This window comes from Mustela erminea, chromosome 15 (assembly GCF_009829155.1).
Source record: "Mustela erminea isolate mMusErm1 chromosome 15, mMusErm1.Pri, whole genome shotgun sequence".
In the NCBI taxonomy this organism is placed as follows: Eukaryota; Metazoa; Chordata; class Mammalia; order Carnivora; family Mustelidae; genus Mustela; species Mustela erminea.
Window position 1 is genome coordinate 33,268,960 of NC_045628.1, and position 22,814 is coordinate 33,291,773.

General features: G+C 38.5%; 1 protein-coding gene across 7 annotated transcripts in view; it reads left to right on the forward strand.

Annotated features, from left to right (window-relative positions):
• The window catches only part of KLF12 (Kruppel like factor 12), a 436,672-nt gene that overhangs the window by 133,467 nt on the left and 280,391 nt on the right, over positions 1 to 22,814 (forward strand). For all 7 annotated transcript variants that reach the window (XM_032315078.1, XM_032315082.1, XM_032315084.1 and 4 more), the window contains exon 2: positions 12,531 to 12,594. In XM_032315078.1, the coding sequence (XP_032170969.1) occupies positions 12,562 to 12,594 (33 nt within the window). In that variant the 5' untranslated portion in view covers positions 12,531 to 12,561. The remainder of the gene's footprint in view (positions 1 to 12,530; positions 12,595 to 22,814) is intronic.

Consider the following 22,814-nt stretch of genomic DNA (forward strand, 5'->3'; position numbering starts at 1 on the left):
TTGATCTGGGAGATAATAATTGAGTCTCTGGTAGTTGAACTTCCTGAGAGATCAAACAGAGAAAGGACATCTTAAAACCATTGAGAATTCTGGAAGATCCCCCTCTGAATGTCATAAAATATTTTATGAACCTGGAAGGTGAAGCATATTGAAATTGGAGGTTTATGAGTGAAAATAAAAGAAACATCCTTATGGAAAGTAGGCAACCAGCAACCTTCAAGATGAAGGAAATGACAGTATCTTAGACAAAGTTTGCCATCCAGAAGGGTCGCCAGATAGCAGCGTATGGCTTGCTCTCATGTGACACTTGTGTTCATTTAGATGCTGGTTGAAAGCTGTTTTCAACTTAAACTACAGATTTGTGCATGTACTTCAGAGCCCTATTCTTGATGACTCCAGCAAGTTGTCATCTACTTGGTCCTCATGAACAAAAATGCAATTATTTTCATCCTCCAAACCATGGCGTTTTTGCAGAGATGAAGTATGTGTCAAACCACAACACCTGGTATCTACTGTTCCCCAGATTTACCAATGCTTTTTTAGCAGGCTCAGTGGTTTCCCAAATAGCAGCATGCCGCCTCCAACCTTTTTTTAGTCTTAAAATATATGATCTATGACGTCTTTTTCATTTTTGAATCCCTAGTGATTGAGAAAGTTATTTTTTTTTATAAATGGGAGCATTAATGACTACATATGATTAGGTAGGGACTTTATAGTTCCTTTATATTATTTTTTCTTTTCATTTTAATGGAAGTTTGGAAAATTAACTGTTTGAAAGCATAAATTATTTCTGCTTGGCTTTATTTATGTGGGTAAAGTCTTTATTATTTGGTTAATTTATTTAGATTGTTTAGTATTATGTTTCTGTCTATATCTTCGGAGCCAGAAAAGATTCTGTAATTTCATTTGAACACTGTGAGCTGATGGAAACATATTTAGCCAAAGTTAGGATAAATTTATTTTCTAATTAAGTATTTTAATAGCTGTTTGGGCTAACGGCCTCAAGCACAGGTCAGAAATACTTCTTTGAAATGTATTTTCAGAATTGGCTGTTTTATATTGAATGCATTATCAGAGAATACAGGTTATTTCTGATATGAAAAGTTAAGGGTTTTTTGTATCTGTGCATATGGTTAGGTCATTGGGAAGGAAAAGGAAGAAAGGATTTTCATTACATGAATCTTGTATTTCATGTAGAAGATTGTACAGAAGTTCTAAAATCTTAAAATCTCTAAAAACTTAAATGAGTTAATGAAAGTGTTACTTTCTAATTAGGGGGAAAAACCCTTTTAAAAATTGGCTTTAATGGGGTGCCTGGGTGGCTCAGTGGGTTAAGCCGCTGCCTTCGGCTCAGGTCATGATCTCGGGGTCCTGGGATCGAGTCCCGCATTGGGCTCTCTGCTCAGCAGAGGGCCTGCTTCCCTCTCTCTCTCTCTCTGCCTGCCTCTCTGTCTACTTGTGATCTCCCTCTGTCAAATAAATAAAAATAAAATCTTTAAAAAAAAATTGGCTTTATTGTAGTATTGGGCAAGATTTCAAATGACCTCAGATTTGGAATATATTTTCTTTCATTGGAGAACGGTCTAAGATTATGCCTTTAATTTAGAAATAACTCATTTTAGTCTGTTTAAGAGGAAAATACCAAAACCATCTTGTTTCATTTGGCTTGCTTGTGTATTTTGCACAAATAGAGATGCCATTGCACACAGAATGATAGCACGATTATTGATAAGAATCAGTATAGCTAGGTACCTAGGTGGTTCAGTGGATTAAGCAGCTGTATTTGGCTCAGGTCTTGATCTAAGGACCCTGGGACTGAGCCCCCGTTGAGCTCCCTGCTCAGTGGAGAGCCTATATCTCCCTCTCTCTCTCCTCCTCCTCCTGCTGTGTCTGTGTGTCTCTCTCTGTCTCTCAAATAAATAAGAAAAATTTAAAAAAATTTATCATCATAGCATAATATTTAAAATCATGAAGGCTAGATTTCAACGGCCTATTTTAAAATCATCCTTTTGCTGCTTATTAGTCAAGTTACCTAACTTCTCCGTGTTTCCACATCTGTAAAATGAGAAGAGTAATACCCCCAACCTTGCAAGGGTGTGAGGAATATACACGTAGGGTAGTTAGGAGTTAGAACAGTTAGTTCCTCCCCTGTGGAAGTCCGTGCGTTTGCTGATTCTGAAGCCAGTCCTCTTCCTCTTCCTCCTCCTTCTCCTCTTCCTCCTCTTCTAACTCCTGAGAAGTAACACCTTTCTCCTCAGACAACAGTATGAATTCCGTTCTCTGGCCAGCAGCTTTCCCTCATTGTATCTCCCAAGATGTATTTAGCTGCCTTTACGCATCAAGTTAGAGAATTTAAAGGACTATCTTTTAAAAATCAGATGTTTTTTGGGCGCCTGGGTGGCTCAGTGGGTTAAATCCTCTGCTTTCGGCTCAGGTCATGATCTCAGGGTCCTGGGATCGAGTCCCGCATCGGGCTCTCTGCTCAGTGGAGAGCCTGCTTCCCCCTCTCTCTCTGTCTGCCTCTCTGTCTACTTGTGATCTCTGTCTGTCAAATAAATGAATAAAATCTTAAAAAAAAAAATCAGATGTTTTTGAGTGATACCATATTTAAATTAAGAGTTAAAAATAGGGGCACCTGGATAGCTCAGTGGGTTAAGCCTCTGGTTTTGGCTTGGGTCATGATCTCAGGGTCCTGGGATTGAGTCCCGCGTCGGGCTCTCTGCTCAGCGAGGAGCCTGCTCCCCGCCGCCCAACTCTGCCTGCTTGTGATCTCTCTGTCAAATAAAAAAATAAAAGGTAAAAATACATTGCCCATGCATATTGGGGAAAAATACCAGTGACCACTGAACCTGCTTCCTCATGATAGTATTTGATAGTTTTCACTTGTGAATGTTTCTTAAATATTAGAATAGAGATTAATCTATATTTATTTATAGGACTAATTCTAGTTCAGTATTTTACTTTAATGTATGTCACCAAATGGGGTTTTAAGCCTCCATTTGACCAGTCTTTGTTTTGAATACGCTTTTGATACTCGTTGGCTGCTGCTATTTTTGAAATTATTCTAATTTTCTGGAGTATTAAAAAAAAAAGATAAACTTACTCATGTAACTTACATACACTTCAGGAATATTTCTCTAGTCTTTAATTAGTGGTGGGCTGTGTGTGTGTGTGTGTGTGTGTGTACATGCTCACACACGTATGTGCACGTAAATGTACTATCTGGGCATATTTTCATTGAGAATGAGTAATATTTTGAATATTGTCTGAACTTATTTGAATTTGAATAATATTTTGAAATATTTCATGTATGAAGGTTGGGAATGTCAGAAATATCTTAAATCATGGACCATAACAAAGTTTGTGAGAAAGGTCTTCTATGGTCAGTTTTTCTTGGAATGAGTTAATGAAAGTGTTACTTTCTAATTAGGGGGAAAAACTCTTTTAAAAATTGTCTTTATTGCAGTATTGGGCAAGTCACTTTAGTGTTCCTGATTGAGTACACCTAATATAAATCCCTTTATACTGTAAGACAGCCTACGTAAGACACTAGAAGTCACACTTTTAGGATTGTTTTTATTATTTATTTGCAACAAATCATCTTTCTACATTGTACACTTTTTTTCCATGTTAGAGCCCCTTTTTAGCTCCTAGAATGCTCTTTGGTGTGTGTGTGTATCTGTGTGTGTGTTTGTGTGTGTGTACCCACACATAGTAAATTTTTTGTGTTTGTACACACACACACACACACACACACACACACGAATGTTCTGAGACTCAGATTTAAACGTACTGATGACTGCCTGCATACCGAAATGTCTCTTCTCCCCCACTTTTCAAGGCTTCACTTTATTTCATCTTCCTCTGTGACACCTAGGTGGGCTCCCTCGACTTCCCACTCTGCTTTGTTCTTCCACAGAGTTCCTGTTTTGTTATGGAACGTGTGACTTGATACAGGCTAGAGAATACGGACTTCAGTCACAGTTATTTTTATTGTAAAGTGTGGGTATTTAATCCTAGGTCATCATGCTTTGTACATGAACTTATTAGATAATACAAGCAGCTAGTCAATGTTAAACTTATGGTAAGTAACCAGTAGATGGTAGCTATTATTGTTATACTTATTCTACTTATTTATATTTGTCTCACCTTCGTGAGCTTCTTTAAATTAGGTATTGTGGCATAGGGTTTTTAATGTCCTCAGTTCCTGGCATATAGGCGATCCACGGGTGAATTAACAGAATATATATACCATGGAAGGAATATCGCAATTACACATCAGCAGACCTTCATCATCTGCTAGCAATTACTTGGATTATATTTGCTTTGACTCCCAATATCCGTATTTCTCCAGCATTTAAAGGAGTCTTTGATCCTTGTAAACAAGAATCAACCTAATATATCATTTGTCATTCTCAACAAATAGTATTTTGATTTTCTGGTATTATTTAGTCATGAGAGAAGCATATGGTTATGCAATTTATTTGACGGTCTACTAATTTGCTCATCGTTGAGAAATACTAATTGATAATGTATTTATGATGACAGCTTGCTATCTGTGGTGGGCCAGATTATGAGCTACATAGGGTAATGATTGTGATGTCTGAATGCGCAAACTGAATTGATGAGTTCAGCCGGACAAAACTGTTGTTCAGTAAGGCACTTGGCAACCCGTAAGACATTCATTAAAAATATCAGATGAATCCTCTTGTTTCTGTATCATTGTATCAAAATGTCAGTAAAACAAATCTATTAAGCTCTCTGATCCATCCTTCAAATTCTATTTTAAAATCCGCCTATGTTAAAATTCCTCTGGGTTCAGATATTTGAAGAGATTGAACATGAAAGTACCCTAAAAATATCTTGTCTGATATTTTCTAATTGTTGTTAAATATTTTGAGATTGCAAATTTCATTTAAATGTCAACTGTAATTAAATGTGTGCCATTTGTTTTTCCACTCAGGTTTTGCAGTTTGATGAAATGTTTTCCCCCACAATTTAATAAATATTTGTTTTATTTCACATGAATTAATTCAAAACTGGATAAGAGCAACATATTTTAATCAACTATTGTTGTGATGGACTAGAAAATAAATTTACTCCCTAAGCACACTGTTTACTATGCACTTGAATGTAATTTATCTTGCTTAGTATTGGCAAGTTAAACATAGAAAGCAATAATTAATAGGAAAGCCAAATACTGCATACTGCATACTGAATAAGGCAACTTATTTTTCTTGAATATATAAAATTTGTAATTACCCCATAATATATATGCCTCGCTATGTACAGACAATGCTCATTGAACTAAAGTAGTAGAGAAATTATTAGGCTTGTGTGAATTATGCATTTTTAATTGGTACCAACTATGTGTTGATCATGATTGTATTTTCAGTTGTTTTCAAAATTGGAAGCTTGCTTTTTAATGTATAAATCACACTACCACATTATACTTGCATAATGTGTTAGGAAGGGAACGGCGCCCTATTATTTTGTTCCTTCCACCAGCCCCTTGGAAACTCCAAAGATTTGTAATATCTTTAGTATGATGGTTTAAAACACATCCTGATAGAAAGGATTGAGAGAAAGTCGTCAGTGCTCTTCACATGGGAATGCAAACGTGTGTGTGGCCAAGTCACTTTTGGCAGAATGTGGTGTTGTACGCCATCATTTCCCATACAAGTACGAATTGCATGTTCTCCTATTTGTGTTGTAATCTAAATCACATAAATTAGACATATGAAGACAAAATTTAATCATCTTGTCAGTTCTTTGCAATACAAATCAGATTTTTGACTGTGCAGCCCCAATAAAGTGGCAATTACACTTAAATATGAGCATAGCATAAATTACTTTTCAAACCATTATATTGAGCACACTGTATGTAAAAGAAATGCTTAATTCATTTGCTATGGTTACTTTCTTTTAATGGTTTATTTGTTCTCTGTCTGCAAAGAATGTGGGGATGTAATGGAAGCTGAAAACAGATTAAAAGAGTAATTTCCATGTCGGTGTGCTTTTGCTTTACCTCCTCCCTCTGAAAATGGGCTGTTGATTCAGTGAACTCTGTTCTTCAATGTTTGCTCAGGCTTTGGGCCATACCTCACTCCGAGTGAGACCTTAATTCGTAAAGTTTGCTCTTTCTGTGTTGTCTGCTAATAGTGAAAAATTTTGGGGTGGAAGCATAATTTCAGAGAAACATAAAGCTGGAAATAGGGAAGAACTTTTTTTTTTTTTTTTTTTTAAATGGAGCATTTTCATTTGATTTCTGTGTAACTAATAGAATTCCATAAGATTTCTGGTTGTTAAGGACCTGAAATTCCCTGTCTCCTGTGTCTCTTAGCTGTTACATCATTGAATTCTCTTAATGGAGGAATTGGGGACGCCGTACTTTGAGAGCCTAGGTGTGTGATCCTGTCGTCTGTCCTAGGACCCTACTATAAAAAACACACAACCAGGACTGACGGTAGTCTTGGGGAAGTGTAACTTGGATTCGAATAGGTCATTGTTTGTTCCCAGTTCTCAGGAAAGTTTAAGTGGAAATTAAAGTCTGTGCTTGACCATGAATGTAAGGAGGAGGTTTGGGACTGACATTTGTTGAATAACTGATAAGTACCAGAGTGTCTGCTAAGTACATTGTACATTCTCCTTTTCAACGTTCATAGCCGCCTCCCCAACGAGATTTTATTTATTTGAGAGAGAAAGAGTGCGCACAATCACAAGCAGGGAGTGGGTGCTGGGAGGAGGAAGTAGTAGACTCCCTATTGAGCAGGGAGCCCCATGGACATGGGGCGTCATCCCAGCACCCTGGGATCATGACCCGTGCTGAAGGCAGATGCTTAATCAACTGAGCCACCCATGCATCCCGTGATACAGGATTAGTAAACGAGGAACAGGGCACACAAAACTTAAAACAGCTTGCCTTAAGTCACATTATTGCCAAGTGTTAATGCTGGTGTTCTGCTGTTTGGTATTCATGTTGTGATCTTTTTTCAACGTGAGAAAGCACACAGTCCTTCTCAGATGGAGTGAAGTGTGTCATTTATTCATGTGAGATCCTGAAATTGTGTGTGTAGAAGAGTACTTGGTGTTTGTATATCATCACCTGAATTGCCTGATGGGTCAAAGAAAAGGGGTGGAACTTTGTGCCTGAGCTTTTGTCTCAAGGAAGTGAGGTAATACTAGAAAGTAGGTATGTAATTACAAAATATATCCAGGAAATAATCTGCCTTGAAGTTTTTTGCCTTATCTTTTTTAATTCATGAGGTCTTTGCTGTGATGGTTTTGTGTTAATAAATTTAATGGAAATTGGATTACTTATTGTAAAGATACTGCTCTCTCTGTGGACTCTACCTACCCTAGTTGAAACGATTTCTGTTAAAACTTGGGGAATTGATGAGATACAAAGAATAATGGTCACTCTTTAATAACAAATCATGAAAATTATATTTATTTCATATGTAGACATTATTTAGAATGCAGAACCACATTTCCCAAGTGGAAAATAACCAACTGTCTTTTCCTATTTGTGGTGAGAGGCATCTCTAAAATTGGATATTCGTATAGACATAACTTGCTGACTACTTACGGCCTATGTTAAAGAAGAATATCTGAGGACTAGTTTGCTTCTCTGTAGAAAATGATGTTTGTGCCATGGAAATCCGTGTGTCTTTTCTCAGCAGTGAGAAGTCTCATGCTGTACAAGTTCAGGTAGGTGTCACCTGTCACCTAGCAACAAGCACATTGCTTTGTATCTTCAGCGTCTCTTTTCATTTTTAAGTCAAAATAGCTATGAAAATGTAGCACTTAGATATGCATTTATCTCCAGAAATATTTAGATTAACCTTCAAATATTTTTAGTTCCAAGATAACTCACTGCGACAGGTAAAACAGAAATAACTTTAAATGAAGGAAGGCAATGTATATATTAAAAACCTTGAGGCACAGCAAGGCCAGGGTGGGTCTGTTACATAATACCATCGACTTAAATTCACAAAGCTTGCTTGTTGGAGTCCCTAATTGGCTTGAAAAGTTTTGTGAATATGTATATAAACCTTTGTTACCTGACTTTTTTTTTTTTTTTAATCAGCCCTTGAAAACACAAGATCACAGCTAATGAAGTAGTGATTTGTGAAACTGAACCTAGAAGACGGAATTCCAAATGGGATTGCAGTACCATTACCAGAATTCAATTTACTTGAAACAGAGCAACTAAATTACCTTTGGGCAGAGAGTAGAATACCCTGAGTAGTCAGATGTCTATAAGCACCTTTAAAAGGTGTCTTGCTGTCTCTGTTTAAAGATACATAAAAGGATTTTCAGAGGAACTGGCAACAAGTGTACTTAGGGTTCCTGAAGTATGCAGAATGTATTAAACACTCACCTTTAGAGATGGAGAGCATAACAGATAATTTCAAGTGTGACGAAGAGCTAGCAACCTGTTACTACAGGTGATGAGTTAGGGCCTGTACTCTAAAGTGTAACTCCTTCTTCATTAAGCTGGGTAGTATCCACGTCCGTTCTGACCAAGGACAGTTCTATTGTCCAAGATACTTAACTGTCTTCGAATTACAAAGGACGCTTAGAATTCCTTTTAGGAAATTTTAGGGGAGGGAACAAGTTCAAAAGGAACAGAATTTAGAAGACGATTCCCTATTGCTACAATTTCTCCAGACTCACCATTAAAACAGGAGTATTTACGAACAATTTGCTAGGCAGCAATTATTTTTGTTTAAAAGTAAGTCTAAACTTCTTTCCGAAATGTAATATATCATGCCTTTTCTTATTTCTTATATTTACTTTGTGTTGAAATAAGGGACCAACCCTTTGCTTTTTCTTTACCTGACAATTGAGAATCATTTTTGGAGCCAGGAAAGTAAGCACCAAAACATGTGTGATGAATTTTTGATGAGGACAGTGGCCTTTAAAACTTCTGTGCTTTGAGAAGATTTATGAGATAATTTTACAAACCTATTTGGCAGACTTAAGTAATATTTTAATTAGGAAATTGATGAGATATTAACTGTTGCTGGAAAGGTGCCATTTTCCCATTTTACATCATGGCTTGATTTTGATGGGGATTTGGGGCACAACACAAAGGCCCCTTAGCATGAATCAAGTTGACATTCATCTATTTTGTGGTCTCAATTTTGAGAAGTCCTGTTATTTTCTTGCTTAATTTGGGCCACTGATGAAGGAGTGAGAATTCCTGTGTGAATAACAGGACACATTGCTGCATAGACATGACCCTAGTTGGGGTAGGTGGTAGACAAACCGGTGTCACTGTTGCCCCTGCTTCTGTGGAGAAGGAAATGGGGAGGCCGGTTGGATGAATTGTTTCAGGTCAAATGGCCAGTGGGAGACAACGGTGAGCCCAGGGATTGGTCTTCTCAGCTCTCAACCGTGACTTCATTTGCTGTCACATGTGCTACTTAAAGTATTGGGGTACTCGAGGGGAGCTGCCGGTCAGGAGATGAGCTTGAACACTCTTTGAAGAGTGTGAATTAAACGGAAAACGAAAGTTAGCATTATATCAGGCTCTCAGGTTTGAAAGATACAGAGGTATATACATTGAAGTTATAGATGGTTGCAAAGATAAACCAAAAATCCATGCTCAGATGTGGAGCTAAGGAGTTCTAGAAGGACCCTGACATTATCTAACTGGTTAACCTTGGGCATGAAATTAATCATCATTGTCAAATCGATCTTAAAATAGTTCATGGACTCAAGTTCATAACTGCTTTCGGTACAAATTATATCACTAGGCTACTTTGTAAATCTCCAAATGCTGTCAAAATGTGGGATATTATGTTGGGTATAGTTCACATTATTTAATGCTTTAGTCAGCAGATTAATTTTATCTAAAAATACAAATTAGATAACGGAGGCCCTAGTTACGTGGATAGGAAGAATCCGCATGATTGATAGAAACATGAGTTTATTTTGTTTTTCTTCCATTTGTCATTACTACCTTCATTTACTCATTTGACAATATTTATTGATCCCCCTAAAATGTGTGAGGTAATGTGCTCTGTTTCCGGAAATAAAGATGGATGAGGCGCTATGGTAGCACGGGCTTCTGTTTCTCTGGGGAGCATAAGTTGGTAGAGTCTGTTTAAAAAGACGTTTTGAAAAACCAGGAAAAGAGTTCCTATTATTTTGATGTGGTAATTGCACTTCTATAACTATATTCTAAGGCAGTAATTAAAGGTGCAGACTCAGAGCAGCTAAGTATAGTAAATGAGGGTACCCGGCTCAGGGGGTGAATGGTGGTGAAGATCTGCCCTGGGCTCTGCTCATTGGGCCCTCCCTCCTGATTAGAGTCTGTCCCTGTCTGCCCAGAGAGGGCGTCCCTTCCAGTGTCACTATGTCATCACCCCGGCTAGCAGAGGCCCTGGTGGCTATAAGATTCACATAGAAGGATGTTTAAATGTTATCAGCAGTAGCACAAAATCGTAAATTATTAGACAAAAATTAGGGAGTAAATATATCTCTGCAGTGGAGTGTTACAAATTTTGGATTAAGCATCAGGAAGTTGAATATCATGTGAAAAATGGCCAAGATATATCAAAGTGTGGGGAGAAAAAAACCTACAAAATTGGAATGTAAGATTGAAGCCAGTTTTTGACGTACCTAGTACATTCTGCTAAGTTGGAACTGATCGATTTAGATATATTTTGAAGACTAGAAAGGACAGGACGTGTTTGATAAGAACATGGTGTTTTAGATGACTTTTTAATTCTTTCAAGGGAAACCATATTATGGTTTCAGAATGTAAAATAGAAGAGTTACACTCTGAATTTCCAGAGAATTTTTCTAGTTTGCCATTGCAATATTAAGATATTATTGGGGTGCCTGGGTGGCTCAGTCATTAAGTGTCTGCCTTCAACTTAGGTCATGATCCCGGGGTCCTGGGATTGAGCCCCACATGGGGCTCCCTGTTGCCTGCTTCTCCCTCTCCCACTCCTCCTGCTTGTGTTCCTTCTATCGCTTTGTCTCTCTCTCTCTGCCAAATAAATAAATAAATAAATAAGATCTTAAAAAAAATATTATTAAAATGTTACATTTACATTATATTGCTTTTCAGCAGCATTTCTAGTAGTAAAAACTGAAGTATATACATATTGAGATATAAACTTTTTTAAAATATGTATATATTAATTATGTATAGAGAGAGAAGTGGAGAGGAAGGGGGGGCAAAGGGGGAAGAGAGAGAGAGAGAGAGAGAGAGAGAGAGAGAGAAGGAGAAATTGGTTAATTGATTAACTTAAAACTAGAATAAAATTAAAAGCCAGTCTGCCTTACAGACCAAGCCCATGGAACTTGTGAATCGTGCTGTGTTTCATTTAAGGCCCTATGAGCGAGTGAACCCTTTTTCTGTTCAAATGTCTGGAGGCCCACGCAGAGGAAATCTGTGCCGTGCGGCAGGGGTGAGCCACCAGCAGAGTGGGTGCTGCTGAGAACACCAAGGCCTGTCCCTCTTGAGTGTAATTCCTAAAGGAAAAAGCAAAATCAATTATGCCTACTAAGCTGGCTTAACTGAATGCCAAAGAAAATTTGCCTCATGAAAAGGGAATTCTGAAGCAAGTTACATAATGTGCTGAATGAAAATAAACAGGAGGACTTTCAAGATACTTCCACATGAGGCAAATGCTTTATTGTAATCAGAACTCTCTAATCCAGCAATATTTAATTATATTCAGTGAGATCCAAACGGTCCTGGGGATATGGAAGCTTTTGAGATTAATTTTTGGGGGTACCTGGGTGGCCTAGTCAGTTAAGCATTTGACTGGACTCTTGGTTTATTTAGGTTCCGGTCATGATCGCAAGGTTGTGGGGTTGAGTCCTAGGTGGTGGGCTCTGCGCCCAGCAAGGAGTCTGCTTGGGAATTCTCTCCCTCTGCTCCTCCCCCCTGTATCTCTCTCTCTCTCTCTCTTGCAAATAAATAAATCTTTAAAATAAATAAGAAGTTGTTTGGGTATTGGTCGACATGAAGGCACCAAAAAGTACTCATATTAATTATGCTGCATATGTATCCGCTATAAAGAAGGAAAAAAATCATTTCCTCTGGAAAACAGCATTACTTAAAAATTCGTTGTTTGCTAAGAATAAGGGAGCCAAGTGCTCCAGTAAGAATATTTGTGACTTTCGTATATTAAATTTACTTTTCAACCAATTTCTGCCATTTTCTCCTCCCCTTTGTCTCTCTGGTGCCTCCCTTTCCTTTTCTTCCCTCCCTCGACTCTCTTTACCCAGATCCCCATTATCTTGTGCTCAGGAGCTGTCCTAGGTGGAGATCGTACTTTTATTCCCTCATTTCTCCACTTTGCCCTTTAGTGGCTGGTAAAGAGCAAGCAAAAAGCAAACAACCAATGAAAAAAAATATTCTGTGACTGTTGCTTTGATTATCTCATTCTACCAGTGAAGAACCCAAAGAGTTGCAGAATGAAATTGTTCACTCCCCAGTGGAAGAATGTCATCAACATGTGGAACTTTTTCTCATTATCTGTTTTTGTGTGTGTTTCTTGCAGGATCAATGTGACTCTAGAGACAAATGGATGAATGAATATCCATATGAAGAGGAAAACAATAAAGGTTGGTCAGTCAAATTGTATATAACTGCATTGAAAATCTTAGGTTGAACATGATTTTGGGGCCATTATTCTCATTAGAACACTTCTGTGTCTGGGTATGGGACAGAAGTCAATACTTCGATACGTACATCTATCTGTAAAGTGTAATTTAAAAATTTTAAACCCTTAAATATGAAGAAATTTATAAGGAAAACCCCCTTTTTTGTGTAAGTCTAGCTGTTATCAGTTTCATAGAACTTAGGCTGAAATTAAGGAATCAGCTTATTGATGAATATTGAGAACTGGAAGACCACTGGATACAACTGATCCCTGGGACAAAGAAAAACAAAAAAAGCCAGCTTTTGTGTAAATATATGTTCGTTCCTACAAGCATAATCCCGATACCAGCGCCACATTGCACAGGATTACTGTCAGATGCTGTTTTCTTTGTGCCAGCTGAGTCAGCTTTTCTCAGAGGAATGGGATGACTTTGAAGGGCTTTTCACAGACAGGTACCACTGTAAATTAGAGGGGGGAAAAAGTCTTGTGAATTTCAATAGTAATCAAATACTAGCTGTCACTTTAGGTGTGGCAGTTACTTGAGCTTTTCTCCTACTCTCTACTGGTTATGATATAAAAATCATAGGCAAGCTAAAGAGAATTACAGTATGTTAAACTATCTCTTTCCTAAGATTTTCACACTTAACAGGTCTGTTTCGTAGACATGTGCCTCATAACACTTGTGGAGCTGCGCAGTACCTGCCATTTCGTGTTTTCCTTCCTGCGTTGCTCCTGCTACTGTCGAGTAAATGTATATCATGCTGTGTCTTTTTCTGCCAGCCTACCTTCACAGTTGCTTCCAGATAATTTTCCAGGTTATATCTTTCATTTAACATTGCCTTCTTCCCTCATCATTGCTAAAATTACTCCTTTCTAGTATTTGTATCTGGAAGATTTTCAGACCTCTAGAGGGCGCATGGATTCACACATGATACAAGGGGGGCTTGTGGGTGTATGGTAATATTCTTTTTCTTGACCCCAGTATTGCCTACATGGGAGAATTTACTTTGTGAAAATTAGTTGTGCTGTGTATTTTTTTTTTTTTTTTAAGATTTTATTTATTTATTTGACAGAGAGAGATCACAGGTAGGTAGAGAGGCTGGCAGAGAGAGAGAGAGAGAGGGAAGCAGGCTCCTTGCTGAGCAGAGAACCCGACGCAGGACTCGATCCCAGGACTCCGAGATCATGACCCGAGCCAAAGGCAGCGGCTTAACCCACTGAGCCTCTCAGGCGCCCCTGCTGTGTATTTTTTTTAAAAAGATTTTATTTATTTGAGAAAGAAAGGAAGAAGGCATGTGAGCATGAAGGAGTGAGAGAGCTCGTGTTCATGAGCGTGGTGAGGGGCAAAGGGAGAAGCAGGTTCCCCGTAGAGCAGGGAGCCCAATGCAGGATTCAAACTTAGGACGCTGGGATCATGACCTGAGCCAAAGGCTGATGCTTGACCAACTGAGCCTCTATACTGTGTATCTTTATTTGGATCAGTGAGTTGCTATTAAACTGGCTTTGGGTTGGTGGGGGGGGATGGAGGGGTGTGGTCAGTATTGCTCGTCATTGCCCATGGTGTAAATACTCTAATTATGATTGGTTTCAGTGATTTAACAACTAGCTTGCAGGGATCTTTAATATTTAACAACTGGCACTCGTGAGCTGGGGATGAGCTAGCACCAGCACACCACTGATAATTTCATTCATAAAGTTAAACGGTATTATGGACTCCCTAAGGCAAAGGTAATAAATTTAAATTTTCTTGCTTTGTCCCTATGTAAATATGGAAACTTTCACTCCTTATCATGCAAAATATGTTTATCCCTTATATATGATGTTGGTATAGTATTACTTTATGTTTTCATTCAATTGTTATTAAGTTTTTTTGTTTGAGTGGCTCAGTATTAACTTTGTGAGTTTATTTATTTTGACAATGTCATTGTTCTGTAACTAATTTTATGACAACTGAAGATGTTGGCAAAGAGAATCATTGTGTTACTACTTACCCTGAGGAAAAACTCTGAAAATATTATCTTGATTGACTATAATATATGTGATTCATTCTAAATGATTGTGCCTCCTAGCTTATAAAAGTCTTATTCAGAAGTCTATATGGAGGAAGGAGCAGTGAGTATTTCACTTAATATGTTTGTCCCAAAGAATTATTTTTTTTTTTTCTTATTGCTGTTTTTCATTTTTTTGGTCTGTATTTTCAGTTACAGATGTCTCAGAACAGAAAATACATTGGTGCTTCTTTTTAAGCCTGCTTGAATCAGGTGCTGTTAGTTTTTAAATGATTTTTTGAAAAATTTTATTTATTTATTTGACACAGAGAGAGAGAGATCACAAGTAGGCAGAGAGGCAGGCAGAGAGAGAGGAGGCAGCAGGCTCCCTGCCGCGCAGAGAGCCAGATGCGGGGCTCGATCCCAGGACCATGAGACCATGACCTGAGCTGAAGGCAAAGGCTTAACCCGCTGAGCCACCCAGGCGCCCCAGATGCTGTTAGTTTTAACAATGTCTGATTCAGGGAGAAAATTGCAGAGCTTGAAAATTTATCTTTTCTATGTATTAAGTGTATTGACAAGGTCACTTTTAAGATGAAGTTTTAGAATGTCAGCAGTGCAAGCAACATTGCCACTGTCTACGTAATTGAAAAGACATTTGAATATCGCTTTTAAAACTATTTAGTATGTTTCCAGTTTGTGACTAGTGATAAAATCTTGCCAAGAGCCACAGAATATCATGCTGTGCCTTTCTGCTTAGGTTTGAATATTTAAACGGCCTAAATAGCATTTGCAGAATTCCTTTTGTGGCCACACCAAGAGTCTCACTTCCAGGAGCAGCCTTCATCTTCTCTTTGAAAAAACCTATATTTGCATTAAGTCGTTTCCCTTACTCAAGTGTTAAGTTCTTTTATTCACTTTCCTTGCACTTGAGTTTGTCCCCTTACGATCTGCCATTGGAAGACATCAAGGAAATTCAGAAAAGATCCCATCTTCCATCATTTTCTGTTCCCAAATATTGGCAGGAAGTATGTCATATATGCTCTCGAATGTATTTTACCAGTTGCTGTCCCAGTGAATGAGTTGGCTTGTTCAGGGACCGGGCTCCGCAAACCTGGCTTTGCCCCATCTGTCTTCCAGACGCTCCAGGGTATGTTTACCGAGTGCTTCTCAGCTGCTGGTTTAGAGCAGGTGTCCAGAACATGCGCACGCATATACATGAGCCCCCTTCACCAGAGTTCACATTCAGACTTCTGCTCTGTGACTACCTCTGTTGAACAGCTGCATACACTGTTCAGCACCAGCAGTGTATGACTTTTACTTCTTGTATTTGGAAACCACAAGGACAATAGCAAGCTTTGCTGAGGAATCTTGAATTTCCTACCAAAAAAGAGTTTATAGCATAGTGATGGGCATAGATAGTGTGGCTGCTTTAAAGTTCTTTTCCATGAAGTTCCAAGGCTCTTTCTTCAACACAGGATAGAAAGAATCACAGCAACCTAACCTTTCTTCCATTTTCAACTAAGTAGGCAGAGTGGCTCGGAAAACCCCAGGGTCATGTAAGTAAAGCGTGGTCAGCGCTGGGCTACTATACGTTTATGTAGAGTAGTTGCTTAGACAGTAAACATGGACTAGAACAAACAAACAAACAGAAAAACCTGGAAAAACAAGTCGTGATACTATAATGATTTGTCTGGATGATCGTGGACCAGTGACGACTTTTCTGAATTTTAATTTTCTCAACTGCATAGTGGAACTAATGACACTTGTCCTATTTCAATGGTTGTTATGGCGGAAAAGGAAGTATGATGTTTACAGGAAAACATTTTAAAGCGTAGAGTTCTAAATGTGAGTGTGGTACTGATACTATTATTTTTATAGCATGAGAGAGATTCGTGTCTTTGTTGTATGACTTCACATTATAAAGTCATTTTCAGAATTGGAAGCACCCTCAAACGTCACTAAGCCTAACTTGTGCTTGGGGTGTGGCAACCTTCTGGAAGGGTTGGTTGGTTCCATCAGCCTTATGTTGAGTACTCTTCGGAATTTATACTATATGTGGCAATTCATTCTACTGTCAGGCATATGTAATTATATTACAAGTTTATCCTCGTATGGAGCCGAATCAGTAGATGGGATAATGATGGAAACTAGTGGGTATATCACATATTTATTAAAATATCATCCTGAATTAGGTCACTCTTCCATCAAGTTGTTTCACCTTTGGGTATCTAATTTCTCTTATCTAGGAAATGAGAACAAAATAATATACAGGAATCTGAGAAATATTATGCAGTTATTAAAGTAGAATAATGGCTTTATTCTTTGAAAAGATGATGTATTGCTCATTTTTAAACACCGCCTCACACCTATTTTTTTTTCATTTATTTAAAAATTTAATTTCCTTTCAGTGTAACAGAATTCATTGTTTATGCACCAGACCCAGTACTCCATGCATTATTTGCCCTCCATAATACCCACCACCAGGCTCCCCCTATCTCCCACCCCCGACTCCTTCAAAACCCTCAGATTGTTTTTCAGAGTCCATAGTCTCTCATGGTTCATTTCTTCCTCCAGTTTCCCTCAACTCCCTTCTCCTTTCCATCTCCCCATGTCCACCATGCTATTTGTTATGCTCCACAAATAAGTGAAACCATATGATAATTGACTCTCTCTGCTTGACTTATTTCACTCAGCATAATCTCTTCTAGTCCCATCCATGTTGATACAAAAGTTGGGTATTCGTCCTTTCTGATGGAGGCGTAATACTCCATAGTGTATTTGGACCACACCTTCCTTATCCATTAGTCCATTGAAGGGCATCTTGGTTCTTTCCACAGTTTGGCGACTGTGGCCATTGCTGCTATGAACATTGGGGTACAGGTGGCCCTTCTTTTCACGACATCTGTGTCTTTGGGGTAAATACCCAGTAGTGCAATTGCAGGGTCATAGGGAAGCTCTATTTTTAATCTCTTAAGGAACCTCCACACTGTTCTCCAAATTGGCTGCACCAACTTACATTCCCACCAACAGTGTAAGAGGGTTCCCCTTTCTCCACATCCTCTCCAACACACGTTGTTTCCTATCTTGCTAATTTTGGCCATTCTAACTGGTGTAAGGTGGTATCTCAGGGTGGTTTTAATTTGAATCTCCTTGATGGCTAGTGATGATGAACATTTTTTCATGTGTCTGTTAGCCCTTTGTATGTCTTCATTGGAGAAGTGTCTGTTTATATCTTCTGCCCATTTTTTGACATGATTATCTGTTTTGTGTGTTTTGAGTTTGAGAAGTTCTTAATAGATCCTAGATATCAACCTTTTGTCTATACTGTCATTTGCAAATATCTTCTCCCATTCCATGGGTTGCCTCTTTGTTTTCTTGACTGTTTCCTTTGCTGTGCAGAAGCTTTTGATCTTGATGAAGTCCCAAAAGTTCATTTTCGCTTTTGTTTCCTTTGTCTTTGGAGACATATCTTGAAAGAAGTTGCTGTGGCTGATATCGAAGAGATTACTGCCTATGTTCTCCTCTAGGATTCTGATGGATTCCTGTCTCACGTTGAGGTCTTTTATCCATTTCGAGTTTATCTTTGTGTATGGTGTAAGAGAATGGTCGAGTTTCATTCTTCTACATATAGCTGTCCAATTTTCCCATTACCATTTATTGAAGAGACTTTTTTCCACTATATCTTTTTTCCTGCTTTGTCGAAGATTATTTGACCAAAGAGTTGAGGGCCCATATCTGGGCTCTCTACTCTCTACTTTGCTCTCTATGTGTCTGTTTTTGTGCCAGTACCATGCTGTCTTGGTGATCACAGCTTTGTAGTAAAGCTTGAAATCAGGCAACGTGATGCCACCAGTTTTGTTTTTCTTTTCCAACATTTCCTTAGCAATTTGGGGTCTCTTCTGATTCCATACAAATTTTAGGATTATTTGCTCCAGCTCTTTGAAAAATACTGATGGAATTTTCATCGGAATCTGCCTTACACCTTTTATCATTTGACGAATGTTATTTACAACGTCTCTGTGTGTATATACAAGTAAATAAAGGTGGTCTTACAGAAAGCATCATGATATTTATACTTCGTATTTCTAATGAAGAGTTGTTTTTTCATTTTGCTTCCAGTATAAAACGGAAGAAATAGAAAGTGGGCTTAAACTGAAGGAATTTGTGAATTTCAAATTAATGTCCTTTCACCAGTGTGTTGCTATTACTTGACAAACAGAGACTCTTACATATAGAGAACAAAGTGGTGCTTTCCAGAAGGAACGTTTCTGGGAGGATGTGTGAAATAGATGAAGGGCATTAAGAGGTACAAACTTTCAGTGATTAAAATACGAAAGTACCAGAGATGGAAAGTATAGCATAGGGAATATAGTCAGTAATACTCTAATAGCATTGTATGGTGACAAATGGTGACTATGCTTTTTGTGGTGAGCAATGAGTCAAGAATGAATTGAAACTAATATAACATTGTCTGTCAACTCTACTTCAATTAAAGAGTTAAGTGGGGAAAAACACTTTGAATTCTGGTAATCTTTTTTTTTAATTTTTTAAATGAATTTAACTTCAAAACAGCATCTTTTGACTTTTTGCTGGGGAAGATGGGAGGGGCACCTGGGTGGCTCAGTCGTTAAGCATCTGCCTTTGGCTGGGGTCATGATCCCAGGGTCCTACATCAGGTTCCCTGCTCAGTGGGGAGTCTGCTTCTCCCTCTCCCTCTTCCCCTGCTTGTGTTCCCTCTCTCACCATGTCTCTCTCTGTCAAATAAATAAATATAATCTTAAAAAATAAAAAAGGGAAAATTGATGGCGTTTCTTTCTATTTTTCCCTCTCCTTGTTTTACCATCTTTTTATAATTAAGGTTATTACCAGTGATTTCTTTATTTTTTGTGATTATGAACCACAATTACCAAAGCTTTAGTTCAATTTTTTTTTTTAATTTTTATAAATGTATAATATATTTTTATCCCCCTGGGTGCAGGTATGTGAATTGCCAGGTTTACACACTTCACAGCACTCCCCATAGCACATACCCTCCCCAATGTCCATAACCCCACCACCTTCTACCAACCCCCTCCCCCTAGCAACCCTCAGTTTGTTTTGTGAGATTAAGAGTCACTTATGGTTTGTCTCCCTCCCAGCTTTAGTTCAGTATTAAAGCTTAGTCTTACTTCTTCTTTTTCTGAGCAGTATGGAACTACTGCTTTCCTGCTATCTGGCTTTGGTGTCACTGTGAAGACTGAAGCAAACTGATCTACTTTTTCTTGTTTTGCGTTTTGTTCAGATATCTGTGGACTATTTTTAGTATGCTAGAAAGTTCAGTAACTTCATTGACTATGTCTTGGTTTTTATGATTCTGTATCAGTTTTTCTTGGATCTTGTCATTAAACTCTGAGATATAGAGTCTGTATGTATGTCTTCACATTTTAAAATAATATTTAAAATATATTTTCTTTTCGTTTTGTTCTCTTTTTTAGTAACCCTGATAATATATCTAATATTTCTCCTTGGTTTTTGCATCTGTGGTCTTCATCTTTAACTTTTTGTTTTCACTTACTGTGTTTTCCTAGTAAGCATTTTTTCTATGTTTTCAGTCAAGTTCTGCATTATTTTTTAGTAACCCAAGTGGTTTTCTTAAACAGTATTTCTGTAGTATTTCAGAGCTCTGTCAGCTTATTTTCATTGATTTCAGTTAACTTGTCTTTTTTATCATTTGAACGCTTTTACTTCTTCCTTGAATATTTTCGTTTTGTAGACATGCTCTTGTGTTCCCTTTTTTTTTTAAATTTGTGAAGTGTTATTTGCCCCAATTCTTTGTGTCTCCTTGGGTAATTCCTCCTGTTATGTTTGTTACTCACTGACCTATTACTTACATTTTTCTTGGTATTTGCTGCTTTTCTGCACGGTTCTCTTGTGGCCCTGGTTCTTCCCTGTCTCCGAATGGGACCAGTGTTGGCTAGTATTGGCCTGTATCCCAGGGAGTGTTGTGGGCAGGGGCACCACGAGTTTGGGTATGAACTACATGAGTCCAAATCTTTGGCTCGAGTTAGTTATTTCAAATACTCTCTAAGTAAATCTGTCATTTCCAGAGTCTTCCTCGCTTCCATTATACAGTGGAGGACTCTCGAGATAAAGGCTCCGACTCCCTTCTCACCTCAGGTGGGAACCTCGGTCCAGATGAATGAGCTGGACTCTAAAACATGCCGTGTCCCTCTGCTCGCTCTCTGACTGGTACTGTCTGCTTTCACTGGGTAGGCATTTCATAACTGTGATTATTACTTTTCAGAAATTCTATGTTTTGCTTAAGGCCTGAGGAGGTAATATGTCAGCTCCCAGCTGCCTCCCAGATTTCACAGTCTTTGACAGGTATGTTTTGTTTGGTGGTCTGGGTTTCTGACTGTCTTTGCTTTCACAGAAGGTGGAGGGTTCCCCTCACTCTCCTTTTCCTTTCTTCTAAATTTGCTCTGAAACTGTTCAATGAGTTTTAAAGGAAGAATATTTAAAATTCCGGGACATTGCAGTTTCCTCTAAGGGAGATTTTAGGGACTACCGAGCCTCCTGCGGCGTTGACAAGCGAGGCTCTGTGCTTGGACCTCCTGGTTTTTAATCATGGCTCAGCCAGGGCTCCCCCTTCACCCAGCTTCTCTCTCTCTCTCTCTCATTGTCACGTCTGCCATGTGGAAATGATGATGATGATGACGCCTCCTCTGTAAATATTGTTGTGAAGGTACAATGAGAAAAAAATGCTAAAGCATTTGCATATTGCCTGGCAGTCACTAAGTGCTCATTAAGATAGCTATTTTTACTATTTTAAGCCATGTTAATTGAGTTCAGAAGGCAGTCAGTTCTGCTTTAGGAAAATTCACTACTCAGACCAGTATTTGTATATGTTTCTTTCCCTTTGACTAAAGGTATGCTGGGATGTACCTGGGGGTACTGGGTGTCCTACTTAATATGTCAGCTTCTGGTTTTAGGGTTTGACTGTTCCTTTGTGTTGATAAGGAATTGATACATTAAGCTTTCTCTTGGAGGAAATAAAACTCTTGAAGATACTGGATATGATAGGGGAGTTGGTGTCGACACAGAGTGTCGACACCTTCTCTCATATTAATCAGGGTTCTTCAGAGAAACAGAACCAACAGAAAGTATATATATCCTGTATGATATATATGATTTATTATAAGGAATTGGCTCATATGATTCTGGAGACTGAGAAGTCCCATGATCCGCCATCTACAAGCTGGAGACCTCCCAGGAAATCCAGTGGTGCAATTTTGGCCCAAGTTCAAAGACTTGAGAACCAGGGAGCTGATGGTGTAAATCCAAATCCAAGGACAGGAGAAGACTGTCGTTCCAGTTTAAGCAGGAAAGGACTGGCGCCTCCCTTCCTTCACTTTTTGTTCTATTTAGGTCCTTAACCAATTGGGTGATACCCACCTGCTTTGGAGGAGGGCAGTGTGCTTACGGAGTCCTCAGTTCAAATGCTAATCTCATGCAGAAACACCCTTACAGACACACTGAGAAATAATGTTCAATGTGGGCACCCTCTGGCCCAGTCATGCTGACACAAAATTAATCATCACACCCACCCTGCAGTGTGATGAACCCAGCAATCCTATATTTAGAAGTATTATTTGTTAGACACAGGGCTACAAAGACAAATTAAATTTAGACCCTGACCTCAAGTCTTCATCATCTCAGGGACAGGCAAAATAAGTTACTACAATTTGGTGTGATTAATACTACAATATATTTAATGAAACCGAGAGAGTTGGTATGGGCCACGATCGGCTTCACATATGAAGTGACATTTGACCTGGGCCTTGAATGATCGCGTCATGTTGACTGGAAGAAATGGGAGCAAACAAGAAAAGTTATGATCTTTTGTTTCAAAAAAATCTTAGTAACTATGAACCATATTTTCTTTTCTTTGGCTGAGCATTAAAGTGCTCTGCAAAATTTCCTCTTGGAGTTAATGGTAAATGTGATATTCAGTGATGTCATTAAATATTTCAGCCAGAATCTATTGAGGCTCATTTATGTGTCCAAATGATTTTCTCTGTTTTTCCCCTCCCTCTCTGTCTCCCTTGCTCACATGCTTTCATGCTTTCTCTTCCTTGCGCACACATCTTCCTTCTCTGGACATTTGATTATAGTGGTTCTTCCGCTAAGCTTTATGTTCTTCTATTTAGAG